The sequence below is a fragment of the Canis lupus genome, chromosome 4 (genome assembly GCF_011100685.1).
Source record: "Canis lupus familiaris isolate Mischka breed German Shepherd chromosome 4, alternate assembly UU_Cfam_GSD_1.0, whole genome shotgun sequence".
Classification (NCBI taxonomy): domain Eukaryota; kingdom Metazoa; phylum Chordata; class Mammalia; order Carnivora; family Canidae; genus Canis; species Canis lupus.
Genome location: NC_049225.1, coordinates 60,304,634 through 60,325,896, shown reverse-complemented (window position 1 = coordinate 60,325,896; position 21,263 = coordinate 60,304,634). Strand labels below are relative to the sequence as shown.

Here is a 21,263-nt window from a genome sequence, read left to right as displayed (position 1 = left end):
TCAGACTTATGAATGAATGTTGAGCCCAGTGATTGACCCTTAGGAAGTGTTAAGTAAAAGTGCTGGTGCACAGAACCGCAGTGGCTCACAGCTGTGCCAGTTAGGAGAGGTGATGACCTGGAAGACCTTGGGCTATATCCGAAATAAATTTTAAATAATTGTCAACGTGAAACTACAAAGTGAACACTTATTATGACTTATGAGCGACAATGTGTATCTTGGTGATGATAATCTAAATAAAAGTGCAACAGCGCACATCAATATTTGGCCTAAGGTGAAATGCTGAAAGTAGAAGCTACCAGACATTCTAATAAGGACTGTTTATTGGGCCTTGCTTGCCTCTCTTGAATGGAACCAGCACCTGTATCGCTTGTTTTTAGATGAGAGGAAAGAGGAGGGGGGATGTGGGGACCTGGGCAACACCCAGTCTTGCCAGGTGGTGGGGGCTCAGCGGAGTTTCTGCCAGGGTACAGGAGTTACTGGCAGTTGGCTCTCATCCCTCTTGGATCAGCAGCTTGCCGTGGTAAACAGAGCCTTGGTTGATTCTGTTCTAGATCAAATAAATGGCTTTTTATTTAGCCAGTGGGGGGGGGGGGGTAGTGGTGTTTGAGAGCTGTGACTGAAGCAAAATAGCATTTGTTGAGCTTGATTGTCCAAAGCCTATTGCTTGTTTATTGACAGGCTTAAGAGTTTTGAAATCTGCAGATCCAAAATTGTGAGGACAGGGCCTGGGGCGGGCCTACTTACCTATAAAAAGAACTGCTCTTACAAAATAGTGTGTTGTCTCCATTCTCTACCATTTTAGGCCTTGCAAATAGAGTCAGGGAAATATGGCTTAGGGCAAATAGCTGCTATTTAATTTGGGTTAGGATGCATAATACCTGTCTGGTGGGTTACATTCCTCTCTGGGTGTTTATAAAGGAGAGTTTTTTTCTAAAAAACAGAGAATGTGTATGTGTGTAATGTCTCTTGCCCCCCTCTGCCTCCCCTTCAGCCAATCATTTCTCAACCCAGAGAAGTCTTTTTCTGCAAGCTCAGTGACTTTGGCAAGTTCCTTCCTTTCCTGCCTCTGTGACCTGATTTTGTTTCACAGTAGCTCTGTTAGAAGGTTGGGTTTTTGTTTTAAAGATTTTATTTTATTATTTTTTAGAGATTTGCTTATTTGAGAGAGAGGGAGGGAGCACGCAAGCACAAGCGGGGAAGTGGCAGAGGGAGAAGGAGAAGCAGACTCTGAGCAGCTTGATCTTGGGATCAAGCCCCCTAAATCAGTACTGGAGCCGAAGGGAGATGCCCAACTGACTGAGCTACCCAGGTGCCCCTGTTTTAAAGATTTTATTTATTGGCTCAGCGTGGAGCCCAACATGGGGCTTGAACTCATGACCTGCGATCAGATCTGAGCTGAGATCCAAAGTCGAACACTTAACTGACTGAGCCACCCAGGTGTCCCTGTTTTGTTTTCTAAAGTAAGCTCTACACCCATCATGGGGCTTGATGGTGCCACAACTCCAAAGATCTAGAGTCACATGTTCTACCAACTGAGCCAGCCAGGTGCTCCTAGAAAGTTCTTTCTAATTTGACCTTTAGATTCCAAACATTTGGTGCTGCATAGGATAACATAGAGCAAACATACTTGTGCTCTCAGTCGAAGACTCTTCCTTATTTGAACCCAAGGACCCCTTTCATGTTTCTCCTTCCAGCCTCGCTGCCTTCATTCCTCCAACATTTCTTTAGTAGGATGAGATTAAAAGCAGAATTTCCTCAAGAAATGATCTATAGACTACCTGCATCAGAATCACCTAGGGGCTTGTGGAAATACCTCATCCCTGACTGCCTGAATCTGAATCTTCAAGGGTGGGGGCAAGAGTTTGCATGCTTGACAAGTGCTCCTGGGTGATTCGTATGCACCTTTGGTTATCTGTGTGGATTTTTGGGATGGGATTGGTAGTGGAGGACTATATACTCCCTATAAATTCTGTATTGTTTGTCTAAATTATGTAATGAGTGAGAGCCTCTTATGTAATTTGAACAAACTAGGATGTCCATGTAGTTGGTAAGCACTTGAAAAGATGCTCAAGATAATTCATCATTAGGGAAATACACATCCAAACCACATTGAGATTTCACCTATCTATTAGGACAGCTAAAATTAAAAAGATTGACTATAGCAAGTGTTGATAAGGATGTGGAGGAACTAGAACTTGTATGCACTGTTGGTGAAAATGTAAAATGGTACATCCACTTTATTTTCTTAAAAAGTTGAATATATATCTTTCTTGTGATCCAGACATTCCATCCCTAGGTCCAGGTTTTTTGTATTAGAAAAATAGAAAATCAATTCTTTATCCAGTGCATGGATATTCTTTCACTGAAAAGAAAGAGGAGAAGAGGGATCCCTGGGTGGCGCAGCGGTTTAGCGCCTGCCTTTGGCCCAGGGCGCAATCCTGCAGACCCGGGATTGAATCCCACGTCGGGCTCCCGGTGCATGGAGCCTGCTTCTCCCTCTGTCTATGTCTCTGCCTCTCTCTCTCTCTCTCTCTGTGTGACTATCATAAGTAAATGAAAAAAAAAAATAAAAAAAAGAAATCTTCCAATAATTAAAAAAAAAAAAAAAGAGGAGAAGAAGCCAGACCAAAAAGAGTACATACTCTAGAATTCCACTTATATAAAATTCGAGGGGAGTTGCTGTCTCTCACCTGACCTTAAACTTTTTGGTGGTTCCAAAGAGTTGTGTATGATCATTTTAGTCTAAGTCCACTTGTTACAGTGTCTTGGCAGTTTGATCTGTCAGTGTTTGTTCATGTCTTTAATTCATTCAATTAATTGAGCACCTACCATGTACTTGACCTAGAATAGACACTAGGTAACGTGTTGGTGAATAAAACAGACATAATCCCTGCCCTCATGGAGCTTACCCTTTATTAAATGAAACAGTAAAACAAATAGGATAAGAAATATAGTTATTGGGGGGAAAGGAGTGCTTCTTTGGAAGGGGGGATGTGAGTCAGGAAAAACTTGTCCGGGTTTCAAGCAGAGAAGTAAAGCAGTCAGTTTCATGTTTTTGAAACACTCTGGTGCTGTGCATCCAATCAGGAGACTGTTCTAGTAGTCCAGGAGAAAGGTGGTAGAGGTTTAGATTCAGGTGGCCTTAGAGAAGAAAGCACTGAAAGAATAGTGCTTTCATCTCTTTAATCAAACTGGCAGATCCCAGAGGTTGAGACTGATCAACATTCTTTGAATAGTGTAGTTTTATGAGTTTTTAGTTCATATTACTGTCCTTTGGCCCCCTCCACCCACACCCCTAGCTCTCAGTCTCCATCACCCAGGTCTTGCTCCTTAGACACCTTAGAAATACGTCAGCACCTTGCTGGGCCAGTTACTCTAGTCTACAGCATTCCTTTGATCTGCTGACCTAGTTGCCTTTCAGTAAGGGAATGAGGATAGTCTGGTAATTCTGTTTTTGTTTTTTGCTAACCTATGCTGGCTCCCAGTGCGCTCTGTTTCCCTTTCAAAAGGCTGAGGGACCCTCTGTTTTACTGAAATGGCAAAAACCCAGCTCAGAATGGCTAAGGCCAAAGAAGAGTGAGGAAAGAAAATATATTAGCTCCTAAAGAAGTCCAGGGGCACCTGGACTTTCAGTTAAGTGTCTGACTCTTGATTTTGGCTCAGCTCATGATCTCAAGGTCGTGAGATTGAGCCCTGTGTTGGAGTCAGGTTGAGAGTCTCTTCCTCTCCCACTACTCGTAAAAAAAAAAAAAAATTCCAAAAGACGATCAGTCTCTGTCATGGCTGAAGTGGGTAATGTAATCAGGGCTCAGTCTCACAGTCCCTCAGTCCTCAACTCTATTTCTTTGGTGTTAGCAGCCCTCTGAGTCAGGCTCTGGTGTTTCATTCCTATTACCTATTATTATCATGATCAGCTGTTGTCACCATCTGCTTGAATATGATTAACCAAATGTCCTTAGACGATTTCTTGATCCATTGGATCCATGGTAATGCTGTTCTTTACAGTTTAACAATAATAGTAACGAAAGCAACTGCTACCGATATTGAGAGCTTGCCTTGTACCAGGTACTCTGTTAAGCACTTTACATGGATTACCTTATGAAATCTTATAACCACCCTATAAAGAAGGTTTTGTTTTATTTTGATTTTTGTTTTGTTTTGTTTTATAAAGAAGGTTAAAAGCATCCTGAGAAAGCTAGCCAATTGATTGCAGAATCAGGATTTGAATTTGGGTTTCCTGGCTCCAGGCCTTCACAGTGCCTCTTGAAGTCCAGCCATCAAAGGGTGTACCTATTTCTTACTTTTTCTGTACATGAATCTTTTTTTTAAGGTTTTATTCATTTATTTGAGAGAGCATGTGTGCACATGAGAGAGAGAGAGAGAATATAAGCAGGAGCATGGGGGAGAGGCTGAGGGAGAAGGAGAAGCAGGCTCTTTGCTGAGCACAGAGCACAGTCCTGAGGCTCCATGGATCATGACCTGAGCTGAAGGCCACCAGGTGCCCCCTGAACGTAAATCTTATATATACATGGCAGTCATAGCAGGGACAGAGCTTTAGAAGTTATTCTTATAATTCTGTCCATCCCAGATTTCTGGGTTTATAGTTTTGGAAGCTCTTTGTACAGTACCCTTCTCCCTGACTGTTGTATGTATATACACCAGGCACATTAGGCAGGACCCCAGTGTGGCCACTCTTGTTTCTATAGGTGTTTCCTCCCTTTGTTTTTCTTTTTTTCTTTCTTTCTTAAAAGATTCATTTATTTTCATTTGAGAAGGGGGCAGAGTGAGAGGGAAGGAAGAGAATCCCAAGCAGACTCCCCAATGAGAGCGGAACCCGACATGGGGCTTGATCCCACGACCTTGAGATCGTGACCTGAGCCGAAATCAAGAGCCAGACACTTAACTGAACCACCCAGGCGCCCCTAGTTCTACATCTTAATTGTGGTGGTGGTGGTTATACAAATCTAACACGTGATAAAATGGCATAAAACAATCATTCATGAGTAGTATACTGATGCCAATTTCCTGGTTTTGATACTGTGCTATGTTTAAATAATAAATAACACTTAGAAGAACCTTGTTGAAAGGTGCACAGAAATTCTGGTTCTATCCTTGCAACTTTCTGTTGAATAAGTCTGTAAGTCTTTTTCCTTTTTTTTTTTTTTTTTGTAAGTCTTTTTCCTGTCTGTAAGTATTTCAAAATAAAAAGTTTAAAAACAAAATTTTATGTAGCTTAACTTATCCACTATCTCTGCAGCTCTCTCTGGACAAGTACAGCTCAAACAGCTGGGAGAGGAGGCTGGTATCCTTGTTCCATTTCCCGGTGTGGCCAGATAAGGAGGCTTGTCTCAGAGAACGAGCTCTGGAAACATGGCTTTCCATAGAGCCCAGTCGTGCTCAATCCTGGGATCTCTTCCGTGTCTCATGATAGGTGATTGAGAACTAAAATCAGTTTAGCTTCCCTGCTCACTCTTGCTCTGTCTCTCTCCAATAAGTAAATAAAATCTTAAAACTGTTGACAACAAAAGCAAAGACACAGAACTCTCCCATGACCACAGTGTTCTCCCTGGTGTTCTTTATAGTCACACCCACCTGCCCTCCACCCTCATCCCTAACCAGGTAATAATCACTAACCTGTTCTCTATATAATTTTGTACAAGACATAAATGGAATCACACAGTGTATGACCTTTTGAGATTAGTTTTTTTTTCAGTCAGTACCCTCAAGAGCCATCCAGGTGATTCTAGTTTATTAGTTCATTCCCTGTCTTTTGTTTTCTTAAAATTTTATTCATTTATTTGACAGAAAGAGAGAGCACAGGTAGGCAGAGAGGCAGGAAGAGGGAGAAGCAGGCTCCTTGCCTGAGTAGGGAGCCCGATGTGGGGCTCAATCCCAGACCCTGAGACCATGACCTGAGCCAAAGGCAGACACTTAACCGACTGAGCCACCCCCATTACCTGTTCTGAGTATTCAGAGGTATTGGATCTCCTAGTTTGTTTTTTTCTTTAAGTATTCATCTGTTTTTTTTTTTTTTTTTTAAGATTTTGTTCATTTATTCATGAGAGACAGAGAGAGAGAGGCAGAGACATAGGTAGAGGGAGAAGCAGGCTCCATGCAGGAAGTCCAATGCGGGACTCCATCCCAGGACTCTGGGATCATGACTTGAGCCAAAGGCAGATGCTCAACCACTGAGCCACCCAGGTGCCCCATATTCACCTGTTTTTAATTATTTTTTTTTAAGTAGGCTCCACGCCCAATATGGGGCTTGGACTCCTGACCCTGAGATTAAGAGTCATGCTCTACCGACTAAGCCAGCCAGGTGCTCCTAAAGCATTCACCTATTAAACTCACCTATTAAAACAACATTTGATTTTCTCTACTTTGGTTATTACAAATAATGCTTCTATGAGCATTTGTGGGCAAGTTTTCGTATGGACGTAAGTTTTTTCTCTGGAATAGATGCCCTGAGGTATGATTTCTGTTAAGTGTATGTTTTATTTTAAAAGTAACTAACAATAAAAAATAAAAAATAAATAAAAGTAACTAACAAACTATTTTCCAGAGTGGCTGAACCACTCTGCATTCCCAACAATAATGTATGTGCAACCCAGTTTCTCCACATCCCTGTGACAGTTATACTATCTATTTTTCTGGTAACAGTGTTATTGAGATATAATGTATATTCTATACTTCACCCACTGAAAGTGTACAAATCAGTGGTTTTTAGTATATTCTTTGAGTGTGCAAGCATCACTATAATAAATTTAGAACATTTTCATCACCCCCAAAAGAAACCCTGTACCCAGTAGCCACCACATTCCATACCCTATCCCTTCAGCCTAGCAAACCCATGATCTGTTTTGCTACAGATTTGCCTGTTCTGGACGTTTCATATAAATCAAATCATAAAACACGTGGTCCTTTGTGACTGGCTGCTTTGTCCTAGCATCATGTTTTCAAGATTCATTCATGTTGGAGCACATATCCATGGTACTTCATTCCTTTTCATTGCCAAATAATATATAATTGTATTTTTAAAAGATTCTATTCATTCATGGGAGACACAGAGAGGCAGAGACATAGGCACAGGGAAATGCAGGCTCCCTGAGCGGAGCCTGATGTGGGACTCGACCCCAGGACCCTGGGATCACAACCTGAGCCAAAGGCAGACGCTCAATCACCGAGCCACCTATGTGCCCCCAATATATAATATTTTTAAAGAAATAAAAGTGTGTTTCTTTCTATGATACAGACTGTATACTAAAAGATAACAGATTGCCATCACAGGGAGGTTTTACCAGGCCTGCTTAGAGCTCCAGCTTGCAGTTAATCTAAGGGCAAATTAATGCTATTTTAAATATTTAGCAGTTCTCTATAAAGTATTACTTGTGTTTTTTGCTTATTTAGCAACAGTTCTGAGTAGTGGAACCTGAGTAGCTCTCTCTGAAATCCTATTGGAATCTTTCTCGAGAACCTATGCACAGGGTGGTAAGTGTCAGCAATTCAGGTCAGGATCAGGTCAGCAGGCCACAGGCAGTGTTCAAGAGCTGGAATAGAGCTGTGCATCAGACAGATGCATTCCAGGATCTTTCTAGGCCCTTTGCTCTCCCCACTCAGTTTACATATTATCTGATCCACAGGTCAGTGCTTATGGCCCAGGCCAGAAACTTCTGCTGCTACTAGGTCCTTCCAAAGGACCATTTATGTATGCAAGTATCATCAGTATTGTGAGACATAGAGAAGGACATGAGGTGAATGGGTGCTCATCTTGTCTCTAAGCGTTTAGTGTCTGGCCAGGAAGGTGAGGCCTGGTTCTAAATAACTCTAAATAACCAGGTACAAATTTGAACGGGACGTGTGCCACTTTAAATATTAGGAAATATTTTAACCATCCAGAAAAGAAGAAAGAACAGTGCAATAAATACCACATTCTTACTATCCATCTTTGTTTAATTTTAACATTTTTGCCATATGTACTTCATTATTTTTTAAAAAGATTTATTTATTTGAGAGAGAGAGAGAGAGAGAGTGTGTGTGTGTGTGCATGCAGAGGAAGAGAGAGAAGCAGACTCCCCGCCAAGCAGGACCCTGAGATCATGACCTGAGCTGAAGGTAGACCCTTCACCAACTGAGCCACCCAGGCACCCTGTGCTTCATTATTTCTAAGCAAATAAAACATCTCCTATACTCAGCAATAAAAAGGAAGGAACTATTGATACATGCAACAGTTTATAGGCATCTCCAGGGGAATTATACTGATTGAATAAAGTCAGTCCCCCAAAGGTTACACACTGTAATGATTCCATTTACTTACATTCTTGAAATGACCAGATTATAGAAAGGGAGAACAGATTCCTGGCAGCCAGGGGTTAAGGATTGGATGAGTCTGGAGGAAATTGGGTGAAGAGGCAACATGAGGGATCCTTGTGATAGAAATGATCTGTATCAGTGCCAATATCCTGGCTGTGAGATCGTGTCAGAGTTTTGCAAGATGCTACCATTGAGGAAATCTGGCAAAGGGTACACAGAACCAGTGTATTATTTATTATAACTGTATGTGAATCTTAATCTCAAAATTAAAAGTGTAAATAAAAACAAAATGAAACAAAACACCATCAGATGCCATTAAGTCCCCTTTGATACTGTCCTTAATTTCATTTTTCTGCTTCCCTCCCCAGAAGTTACTACCATCCTGAATTTATTGTTATTATGTCCACAAAATTTTTAATCATGGTGCTCTATACATATATATCTCTAAACACTATCTAGCCTTGTTTTACGTATTTTATTTTATTTTTTTAAAAGATTTTATTTATTAAAAAAAAAAAAAATAAAAGATTTTATTTATTTATTCGTGAGAGAAACACACACAGAGAGAGAGGCAGAGATACAGGTAGAGGGAGAAGCAGGCTCCACGCAGGGAACCTGATGTGGGGCTCCATCCCGGGTCTCCAAGATCACACCCTGGGCGGAAGGCGGTGCTAAACTGCTGAGCCACCTGGGCTGCCCTTGTTTTACATATTTTAAATAAATAAAAAAAAAAAAGTATTCCACTCTGTGTATCCTTCTGGAATTTCCTTTTTTTTTTTCCTTTACAGTGTTGTGAGGCTACCCAAGTTGATACATGAATTTGCAGTTTGTTCATTTTCACTGTTGTTGAGAATTACATGGTATGGATATGATACAAGTTATTAACCCCCTCTCCTGTGGATGGATATCTAGGTGGTTTCAAATGTCCTGTCATTATCAGCAGTGCTGCAGTGAACACGCGTCTCCATTCCTTGTGTATAGGTGAAGTTTCTTAAAGGCAGGACATATCTAAGAGTAGAACTAATTGGCCTAACAGTGTGAGCATTTTTAACTTCTCTAGTTGTTGCCAAATTGCTCTTTTGAGGGGTTGCAACAATTTATACTACAGTACATGAGACTTCCCATTTATCTACAGTCTCACCAACATCTTTATATTTTGCCAATGTAATGGGCATGAAATGGTATCTCATTGTGATATTTTGTTTTTAAAGATATATTTATTTATTTTAGAGAGCACAGGGGACGGGACAGAAGAAGGAGAGAGAGTCTCAAGCAGACTCCATGCTGAGCATGGAGCCCGACACAGGGCTCCATCTCATGATCCTGAGATCACAACCTGAGCCAAAACTAAGAGTCCGACGTTTAACCAACTGAGCCACCCAGATGTCCCCACTGTGGCTTTACTTATTCACATTTGCCTACTTACTGGTGAACTGAGCATCTTTTCATTGTATATTAGCCATTTAAATTTCTTCTTTTGTCAATGACCTGTTCATACCTGTAACAGCCAGAGATTAGTTGGAAAGAACACAAGTCATTCTATTTTAACCAGTAAGGGATATATATTTTTAAAGACATATTTGAGAGAGAGAGAGAGAGAGAGAGAGAGAGAGAGAGAGAGATGAGGGTGAGGGGGCAGGGAGCAGAGTGCCAAAGAGAGAGAGGGAGAGAGAGAGAATCTCAAGCCAACTCCATGCTGCGTGTGGAGCCCAGTGCAAGGCTCAGTCTTACGACCCTGTGATGGTGCTGTGAGCTGAAATCAAGAGTCACATAGGAAAAAAAAAGTTAGATAGATACTCAACCGACTGAGCCACCCAGGTGCCCCTAACCGTAAAGGATTTAAAAGAGTGTGTTAGGTGCTTACCACATCAAATGGAGGGGCTGGACAAGTGGACCACAGAACAGAATAGGTCCCAAGGCAGTGCTACAGGAATGACCCTCCAAAGGCATTGCTGCCCTCTGCAACAATCAGGAAATTGGAGAATTGGGAAGCTCCTGTCTCTGTTGTTGGCTTCATAATTCCATGACTTTAGTCATAATCTTTTGCCAGAACTGATGACTTAAGAACAATGCAATACTTGTCCCATTAAATGGATACCTCAAACACCACCTCTCTTCTGACTTAGCTCAATTCTAGATTCAGGGCTCACGTAAGACTATCTGATTGGTGGGGCTGAAAACACATGTTGGATACTTAGCTGTAAGGAAGCCTAGAAATCTGGGGTGTAGCTTTCTAATTTCAGTATTATAGGAGGAGGTTAGAATTAACATTGAATGAACCAAAATACTGTCTGTGCAATAATATGCTTTGTTTTTCTTTTAGATTGCCTTGTTTAAATGATTCATAGAAATTCTTTATGTAGTGTAGATAATTAGACATTTGCAGGTTACTTTTTTTACAAATATCTTCTCCTGATTGGAGGTCTCTCTTTGCCTTTTGATTGTAGAATTGTTTGATAAACAGAAAATTTCCATATCACTGTCATCATATTTATGGGTCCTAACCAATCTTTGTACATTTTATGTCTTGTTGAAGAAATCCTTCCCATTCAGAGAACAGAAAAATAAATATTTTCCTATGTTTTCTTCTAAGAATTTTAGAGTTTCATATTTGACATTCAGGTCTTTAATATATCTGGAGTTTATTTGGGGTGTGATGTGGGATTGCATTTGTTTATTTTTCTATATGGGAAAACACTTATCCTATGGACCATCCTTTTCTGAATGACTTAAAATGATACATGTGTCATATAAAACATTTCCATTATTACTGTGGTCTATTTCTGGGCTCTCTAATCTGTTCTACTAATATGTTTGCCCATGTATCAACACTCTACTTTTTAATTACTATGGCTTTCAAGTAGATCTAGATATCTTTTTCTTTTTTAAGATTTTATTTATTTAGGGACACCTAGATGGCTCAGTGGTTGAGCGTTTGCCTTTGGCTCAGGGCGTGATCCCGAGGTTCTGAGATCAAGTCCCACATCGGGCTCCCTATAGAGAGCCTACTTCTCCCTCTGCCTATGTCTCTGCCTCTCTCTTTATCTGTGACATAGGCAGAAGGAGAAGCAGGCTCTACACAGGGAACCCGATGCCAGGCTCGATCCCAGTACCCTGGGATCATGACCTGAGGCAAAGGCAGATGCTCAACTGCTGAGCCACTCAGGTGCCCCAGATCTAGATATTTGATAGGACAGGTGCCTCATCTTGTTCTTCAGGATTCTCTTAGCCATCTTGGCCTTTTACTCTTCTGTATATATTTTAGAATTATTTTATTGTGTTCTAGTGAAAAACAAGACCAAAATGAAACCCTGATGGGGGTTTTATTGGAATTATAATTGGATCCAGTTGGGAAAAATTTTTTTTCTTTATGATATTGGGTCTTCCTATCCATGAACATAGTGTATCCCTACTTGTTATCATTTCTTCAATTCAATAATTTCAATAAAGTTTTTAAAAAATTTTCATGAAGATCTTATACATTTTTTGTTAATTTAATATATTTCAGAAGGAATAAATATTATTTGTTTTTATTACAATATCAAACCTTTTTATTATCCTACTGTCTTTAAATCACATTCAAGGGATCCCTGGGTGGCGCAGCGGTTTGGTGCCTGCCTTTGGCCCAGGGCGCGATCCTGGAGACCCGGGATCGAATCCCATGTCTGGCTCCCGGTGCATGGGGCCTGCTTCTCCCTCTGCCTGTGTCTCTGGCTCTGTCTCTCCTTCTCTCTCTCAAGAATAAATAAATAAATAAATAAATCGCATTCAAAATATTATTATTGGTATATACAGTTATAGGATTTATTTTTAAATATTGATATCCAGCAAAATTGAGGAATCCTCACATAAATAATATATTTTTAAAAGTTTACCCCATGTCTTTTTTTTTCTTTTTTAAATTAATTAATTGATTAAGATTTTATTTATTTATTCATGAGAGAGACAGAGAGAGAGGCAGAGACACAGGCAGAGGGAGAAGCAGGCTCCACGCAGGGAGCTGGACATGGGACTCGATCCTGGGTCTCACAGGATCACGCCCTGGGCTGAAGGCAGCGCCAAACCACTGGGCCACCAGGGCTGCCCTATTTATTTATTTATTGGAGAGAGAGAGAAAATGAAAAAGCACACAGGGGACAGGGGAGAGCGGGGAGAGGGATAGAGAGAGAGAAACTTGAGCAGACTCCTGGCTGAGCGTGGAGCCTGATGTGGGGCTTGACATCAGGACTCTGAGATCAGGACATGAAGCAAAACCAAGAGTTGGGGGTTCAACTGACTATACCACCCAGGCAACCCTCCATGTCTTTAAATAGCATGCAGCTGCTGTTATTACTGAGCTTTTCATTTAGGTATTGTGCTTTGACTTTCTACAATGGAAGATGAAGATTTAGTTGTTTTTTGTTTTTACTCCCCCTCCACCACACATGTACACCCCTCCCATTACCTTGTTCTCTCAATATAGTTATACATAATATTATTTAGATAACTTGCAATATAATGTGTGTAAATTGTATTTATAACTGAAATAGGCAGTAACATACAATTACTTTTATTTCTGCTGCACAGCTTTTTTAAACAATTATTTTGTGTTTGTTCATTGGTTTGTCTCTTAGTTTTATATGTATGATCTGTATGATTATCCTGAAACACCAGATTCACTACCAATTCAATAAATCAGTTCTCAAGACATTCTAGTACCTTCTGAAATACTGTAGACTGTTTGGCATCTGCCTATAGCCAATGGTCAATCCTTGAATTTTTCCTTCACCTGTCTGGGGATTTCCCTGGTCCCTTTCACATTAGATCACCAGTCCCCTGTACCCTATGTCTTCTTCTTTCCTATTTCTTTATTTTGGTGGGGCACATTCTCTCATAGTTTCCTGAGAACAAGGACATACAAAGATGAATTCTCTAGGCTGTCAAGGTTCTGCAATTTCTCCTCAATGTATCTAGGTGTGGATTTGTAAAAAAGCTATCCTGTTGGGGACTTGTATTTTCTGGATCTAAGAATTCATATTTTTTATAAAGTCTGGACAATTCTTACTCTTCTCTTATCTCTTTGAATTTTGCCTCTCCTCATTCTCTTTATTCTTGTATTCTAGAACTCAGATTTGATGCATGAACCTTCTTATTTCAATATCGAGATCCCTTCAGTTCTCTTTCATATTTTCCATACTTTTCTCTCTCTTTAGCAGTCTGGATAATTTATTCAGGTCTGTATGCCCTTTTGCTGTTTCTCTTTTCTAGATGTCTGTTTAATCTGCCTATTCAGTTTTTAATTTCAAAGACTAAATTTTTAATTTCTCTAAGTTCTGTTTGGTGCTTTAAAAAATCACAATCATACAGGTCTTTATTTTTTTATAACATTTTAAAAAGATTTTATTTATTCATGGGAGACACAGAGAAAGAGGCAGAAACATAGGCAGAGGGAGAAGCAGGCTTCCTGCAAGGAGCCCAATGTGGGACTTGATCCCAGGACCCCGGGTTCACGCCCTGAGCTGAAGGCAGATACTCAACCACTGAGCCATCCAGGTGCCCCAGGTTTTTTTTTTTTTTTTTTTCTTTTATTGCTTATTTTATAGTTTTTACCTGATATTCTTTGGATCTAATTCTGTTCATTGCTGTGGAGTTCTTGTCTGTCATTTTGGATTGTAAACTCATTTTCAGGACAGGGCTGGCTGCTGGAATACCACATGACCTAGGCTGTAAGGACATGTTCTTCTGGAGACATTTTATTTCTATGGGCACTCAGTAGCATTAGTCCAGAACTGTTTTTGTTAATTTCTCAGCTTTGGGTTACTCAGACCACATGTATAATGTCAATTTGAGCCTAAAACTCCATGAAGGCAGGCCTATTTTTATAAATTTTCAGAAGGGACTTTTTGTCCTCATGAGCATGGGGACGATGTTTTGACCCACCATTTCACTGGAGTCTTTGGGGGTCCTAGTTCTGTAAAGATCTGTTCCCATCTGAACACCAGCACCCAAGTCCCTGGTTCCCCGAACTTGGCCATGTGCCCCTTTCCCTGCCTACCCCTCCACTTTGGGCCACAACTGCTCAGCTGCTTCAGCTCTGCTTTCCAGTTCCTCTGTTTGGGGGCTCTGCTGTTTCCTTTATTCTCTTGCAAGCCCTGCCAGGGCATGAAAAGGAAGTTGGTAATATGTGATCCAGCGTTTCTAGGATATTCTGTAGTAGGGAGGGTTTTCAGGCCATGGTATCCACAGGACTGCCATTTGTACTTTTAAGCCTAGAGATAAGGGATTGTGGGAGTTTCAGGGAGGGAGAGTCCATCTGGCTGGGAGGATCAGGAAGGGGAAGGGAAGATGAATATCCAAGCATAGAGACACAGGAGGGGGTGGGGCCCGGCAGGTGCAAAAGCACAGAAGCAGGAAATGATTGTGCAGACATAGAGGAAAGCATGCAGCTCCCTTTTGCTGGTGTATGGTCTGGGAAGGGAAAAATGAGCTTGGAGCTGGACCACAGAGCAGCAGGGAGCTAACTGTTTAAGCCTTACAGCACGGAATGCCACGATCACAAGCTTTGTTTCAGGAAGTTTAAGCTGGAAACACCTCCAGGATGCATGGGTGTGGGTGGCAGCAAGAGGTAAAGGGATTTAGACTTGGAAAGATGCTCCTGGAGGCTGTGGAAAGAGCCCAGGGGTCGGTTGTGAGGCCTGGTAGGTAGGTAGGTTAGGTAGGTAGGTAGGTAGTGGGGGGTAGAAAGGAGGTAACCCCTAGGACCCCCCAGGAGAGATGGTAAGGGAGACTCAGCTGAACCAAATAAAGAAATCTGGGTCAAGAGCTGGGGAAATAAATAGAAGAAAAGCTAGGCAAGCAAGCATATTATCTGACTCCTCGAAGATAAATCGACAATTATCTGAGCCATGTTCTACCTTTTAAAATTGTTCAGATACCACCCACAAATGCGAATACACAGTTCTTCCTGCAGCATGCAAGCCAGAGATGTTTTTAGGCCGCTCGATGAATAGTTGTCTTTGGATGAGAGACAGCAGTGTTCCGGTGGAGCTCCCAAGAGTGAGTCAGGATATGTTTGCCTTTCCTAGAACCTGCTGACATGGCTGAACATGGGACTGATGAGCCGTCCTCCAGGACAGGGAGTCCTGATGGAGAATGTCAGGTCTTGGAGGACAGATCGTTGCTGCATCAGAGGTTGGCTGTCAGGGAGCTCATTGACACTGAGGTCTCATACCTGCACATGCTCCAGCTCTGTGCCTCGGACATCAGGAGCCGCCTGCAGCAGGTATCTTGGTGGGGCTGCACACAACCTTCCTTAGGCAGACATGGCTCTTGGCTTCTGAGACCCCACATTGGTTTCAGGGGCAGGCTTGATGGAGGGGAAGGTGTGATGGGTGTGAAGCCACCTGGATATAAGCTGTGTCATTTCTGTGTATTGGCCATGCAACATTCAGCAAGGCCTTTGACACACTGGAACCTTAGTGTATTCATCTGCTACACAGGGAGAGGAATAATTAGCTCAGAGAATCAAGTGAGCTAATGGATAAAATAGCCCTTTATCGAATTTGAAACAGAGTGCTTAAACTGACCTGTATCGTACTTGTCTCATTTAGAAGATGGCAACATGAAGATATTATTGCTATGATGGGTTTTTATACCTCTTCCCCCTGATTTCAGAAATAATAAGGTTCTCTCTATAAAATGTTAAGTATCCCTTAACATGTAAGCTCCATTAGGTCAAAGACTGTTTAGCTCAATAGCCCCAGATCTGGACTCATAAATCAGAGACTTCAATTAGTGTTTCTTGAATGAATGACGTACTGAAGTAGGAAATGTGGGAGGCCAAAATCCTCTCCTATTTTACCCTCCAGATATTAGGAGTTTTCTCTGTAGGCATTAAGCAAACAACTATAGATCCTTACTTATTCTAGCAAAAATAAGAGCATACTCTAGAGATTTTTTCTACAGTTAGGTACTTGATTGTGTATCCAGGATACACACACACACACACACACACACGTACACGCACACACAATCTCCTATATATACCTGTGTACATATAAAGATGTCCTTCTGTGGTATTGCCAGTTAATGGTAGCCAGAGTTCAGAAGACTTCTCAAGATAATGGTAGTGAGTGCCCAGTGTGTCGGAGCTGGAAGGAAGCCCAGCTTTCCACCCTCTGTGACAGGGAACTGAGAGAAGAAACATGATGGCTACTAGATCTAGGATAAAACACCAATTCAGCTTTCATTTCATGCTGAGCACTCTGTCTCCCTCCCTCCTCATAATGAGAACACCTAATTTATGCATCATTGATAACGTTTTTCAAAGCCTCACAAACATTCTACTGGGGCAGTCTTCCCAAGAGTAATAGGACCCTGAAGGTATGAATGTTTTGGACTGATCTCCAAGGCCCTCAGTTAAGTCATCTGCTCAACTACCAGAGACTCCTGTGGCTTCTTTGTTCCTTCCAGCTGCCCCAGGGAGATCTGGATGTCCTGTTCTCAAACATTGATGATGTCATCGAGGTGAATAACAGATTTCTTCATGATCTGCAAGAGACAGAATCCAGGGAAGAGGAACAAGTGCACTTAATTGGTAAGCAAAAGACAGGGCAGTGGTCAGCCCCAGATTTCTGTGGAACTGTCCTCAGCATGTGGGCATTGCTGAACTGTCACCAGAATTTCAGGGTAATGTAGCTCAAGGGGGGTTTCTTTTGGGGATCCCTGAAACACAGCATATCAGAGCTGGTAGGACTCTCAAATAATATCCAGCCCAACCCCATCACTTTACAGAGGAGGGCATTTACTGGGGCGTAAACACAAGGAGGAACTAATTGGTGAATCCAGGTTCCCATTCTTAAGGATTGACAACTTAGTGAGAGAGAAGAGAATTTTAGGTAATAATTTGGAATTTGAAGAAAAGAAACAATTGTAGTAACCTTTGGGTATGACAGTAGTTCCAAGAAGAGGACATTTAAACTGAGGCCTGAGTATTAGGAAGGAGATACTTAATAAGATCTGGAGGGAGAGCAGAGAGAATGGTTGTGCAAAAGGCCCTGAGGTAGGGATAGGCCTTAGAGTGAAGGACAGACAGAAAGAACCCTGGTGTGGCTCCAGGGGAGTTCGTGAGGGGAATGTGTTAGGGGATAAGATGGAAGAGGCAGAGAAAGACCAGATCATGTAGGGCCTTCTAGGCCATGGTAAGCAGTTTGGATTTTATTCTGAATGTGATGAGAAACCATTGGACAGTTTTGAGCAGGAAAGTGATATGGTCTCATTTATGTTTTTTGATGACCTATTTGGCTGTTGTGGACGGTGGGTTGTGAGAGTGGCAAGAGTGGAAGCATGAGAACATCGGGGGCCTTACTGTCACCCTGGTGAGAAATGGTGAGAGTGTATTCATTGTGGAATGGTTAGGATGACCCTGTAGAGTATAAAAAAGGAGGGATGAGTGGGTATAAACCTCACACACCTGTGTCCCTCATTCTCCCCATCTGTTGCCCAGGGGTCACTTGACAAAACCTCAAGGTCAGGGGTTTCTGAGGGGTGTCAGATGGGGAAGTTAAAGGAGTGCCATATAGAAAAGAGGAGGGGGAGGGAAGGGCACCCAGCACAGTACCCACCCAAGTTCCCTGGCCTTTACATCACCGATCTGCCCTTTCTGAGACATGAATGATCAGGATTAAAAATAACAAACACACAAATTTTTTAGAAAGCCCACTGAGTGTTTACTAAAAGCCTAGCACTATTCCACTGTCCACATATTAACTCATTTCATCGCAAGAACCCTGAGAGGTAGATGCTGTTACGTCATTTTACAGTTGAGGACACTGAGGCACGTAGATGGGAAATAACCTGCTCTAGGTCACACGGCCAGGGATTTGAACTTGGGCATTCCGTCTCTGGAGCCAGTGCTCTCAACAGTGGCACTGAATAGCTTCCACGTAGTAGAGAATGGGATCAAAGCCTGTGTATTGTATGTTTATTATTCCTTTGAAAATAGAGTTCCTTATTGAAACAGCAATGTGAATGAGTTACCGTTTCCTATAAAAGATAAATGAATACTAAATTAAGGAACAAGACTTTCTTTTAAGTATCTGGGTAGATATTCTCAACTTTCATCATTGTATCCTTATTTCTGTTACTCATTACCACTTATTTGAGTGGGAATCAGTATAGCCTCAGGCTGAAGACACGCTAAAGATCTGGGGACCCTGAGGTCAGGTTCTTCTGCTCTGTGGTTTGAAATTCAGTGTGCTTCCTTTGTTGAAGTGTCCTTGCTTGCAGTCTCTACCTTCCTGGTTGTTGTGCAGCAGAGTCAGGATGTCACTTTGTTTCCCAGGCATACCTAGTGACAACTCCATTCCCTGCCTCCCTAGTAGAGCTGCCAGATAAAATACAGGCCCCAATTTAATTTAAACTTCAGATAAACAATGAATAATTTTTTAGTAGCAGTACATCCCATGCAGCATTTGGGTCATACTTATACTAAACATTTATTCATTGTTTAACTGAAATGTAGTCCTGTACTTTTTTCGCCTCTAATTTGGCAGTCCTATTTCTTGATGTTTACAGAGTCTACAGAAAATAGCCCCCTCATCCTTTGCCCCTTGTGGTTAGCCTAAAAGAAGCACAAAGAATCCACGTGGCTCTTCTCTTTGGTGCACTATGTCCTAGGTCACGACTGCCCTCGCTCCTGCCAGCTCTCTATTCCCCATCCAGCCCCCATGCCTCACTGTGCAAGGAAGACCCTTTTTCCAGTCCTGTAGCCATAGCATTTAAAAAATTTTTCAGACCTCAGGCATGACTGTCTTTACCAGGCTTTTCTCCTCCCAGGTGACTTAGGGCCCCCATCCTTTTGACCGAGTCCAACACAACTCTGACCTTCCCAGGAGTCCCTACCCTGGGTTGTCTCATTAGAAGGCACCATGCAGTAGCTGGGTACAGTCCAGTAGAAATGCAATTCAAGCCACAAATTTAATTGTAAATTTTTGAGTATTTAGAAAATTAAAGAAGCAGGAGAAATTAATTTTAATGATATATTGGATTTATCCTAGTGTGTCCAAACTAACATTTCAGCATGTAACCAATATAAAATGATTCATGAGCTATTTTACTTCTTTTTTTGTACTAAGTCTTTGAAATCCGGTGTCTTTTGTATTATACACATTGCAATTGAGATCTTGTATTTCCAGTGCCTAGAAGCCACGTGTAACTGGTGACTACCACATCTGGGCAGGGTGGGTCTGATGGGTTGGAGTCTGGCTGGCAAGGCTCTGCCGGCCACAAGTTCCTTCATGTCTCTGAGTCTCAGTCTCTGCCTCTTTGAAATGTGCCATTCGTGACTCTGAGTAACATGTCCTAGCTCTTTCATTCTCACAGTACTGTGACTTGTTGATTACTATTATTATTATCCCCATCTTACTAAAGGAAAGCCTGAGGCTCAGAAAAGTTAAGTAACTTCCCCAAGGTTCCGCAGCTTGACCAGGCAGGGTTGAGCCCTAACTCTTGTCCATCCTGCCTCTCCTTCTCATCTTTCCAGTTAATCCTGGCTACGGGTATTCTTCTGATGCTGGGAATAACTTTTTCACTACTGTGACTTGTGTCTGTGTCCAAAGGACAAGAGGAAAGGAAACATGTCTGTATTTCTGCATTCCTGGCATTCCTGCTCCTTTGGATAGCGTGCTTTCTGGGAGTTTGCCTTCTTCGGCCCCTAGTCACATGGGTTATGATACAGTTTCTTTGCCATCAGTCACATTCCCGCTGATGCGCACTGGGTTAAGGAGAATGTGAGAACCACCCTAGATGTCAAGGCAACGCCCGGGCTCTCTTAGCAGGGAGGGGTTCTGTAGTTGGCTCATCTCTTAGCATGCAGATTCTCGATAGCTACACTTCTGTGTCCTCTTTCCTATCTTCTCCCTCCTTCTGGGGGCTTCTCCTGAGGCATTCTCTCTGAGGATTGGCTGGACCAGAACTGGGGATGAGGACTGGTCCTGGGTGGCAGTCTCATTGTGGAAATCTTTGCTGAAAGCTGGACCACGGTGGGCAAGGCAACATCCCATGCATCTGACGGGGGCCTAGTCCAGGTCAGAGGCTCAGCCTGTAGCTTCAGCAGGCAGTAGGGTCAGCTGGGCTTTCTGTGGTCCACAGTTCCCCACCCTCTTTCATGGCTAACACATTTCTTTTCATCCTAATCACTTCCCTCTAGATGGACAACCAAAGACTCTTGTGGGTACTTGAGGTAGTGTTCTTTTTTTTTTTTTAAGATTTTATTTATTTATTCATGAGAGACACAGAGAGAGAGAGAGAGAGAGAGAGAGAGAGAGGCAAAGACACAGGCAGAGGGAGAAGGAGGCTCCATGCAGGGAGCCCGATGTGGGACTCGATCCCGGGTCTCCAGAATCACGCCCTGGGCTGAAGGCGGCACTAAACCCCTGAGCCACCCAGGCTGCCCTTGAAGTAGTGTTCTAACAGCCATTCCCATAACCACTTTGGACACCCTAGTTAAGTCTCAACATAGTATAGATCTCTTTTTTATATTAATAGACTACTTTTTATAATGTTTTTAGGTTTATAGAAAAATTAAGTAGAGTGTACAGAGTAGACTCTACAGTAGAATGTATCCTCACCCCCAGAATTTTGTGCTTTGCCTGCTCTAAAAATCTTCCTATTCATCCCTCCTTCCCCATCACCATTGGTAAACACTGATCTTTTTCCTGTCTCCATAGTTTTGCCTTTTCTATAATGTCATATAGGTGGAATCATATAGTAGGAGGCCTTTCCAGAGTGGCTTCTTTCACTTAGCAATATACATTTAAGGTTTCTCCTTTCTTTTCCTGTCTTGATAACTCATTTCTTTTTTTTTCTTTTTCTCTTTTTAATCACTGAATAATATTCCACTGTATGAACATGGCACAGTTGATGGATTTACTTACTAAAGTGCATTTTGATTACTTTCACGTTTAGGCATA

General features: G+C 42.0%; 1 protein-coding gene across 3 annotated transcripts in view; it reads left to right on the top strand.

Moving 5' to 3' along the window:
* ARHGEF37 (Rho guanine nucleotide exchange factor 37) overlaps positions 1–21,263 on the top strand; it is a 55,218-nt gene that overhangs the window by 1,924 nt on the left and 32,031 nt on the right. For all 3 annotated transcript variants that reach the window (XM_038535057.1, XM_038535056.1, XM_038535055.1), the window contains exons 2-3: positions 15,378–15,574; positions 16,765–16,888. In XM_038535057.1, coding sequence (XP_038390985.1) covers positions 15,389–15,574; positions 16,765–16,888 — 310 coding nt within the window. In that variant the 5' untranslated portion in view covers positions 15,378–15,388. The remainder of the gene's footprint in view (positions 1–15,377; positions 15,575–16,764; positions 16,889–21,263) is intronic.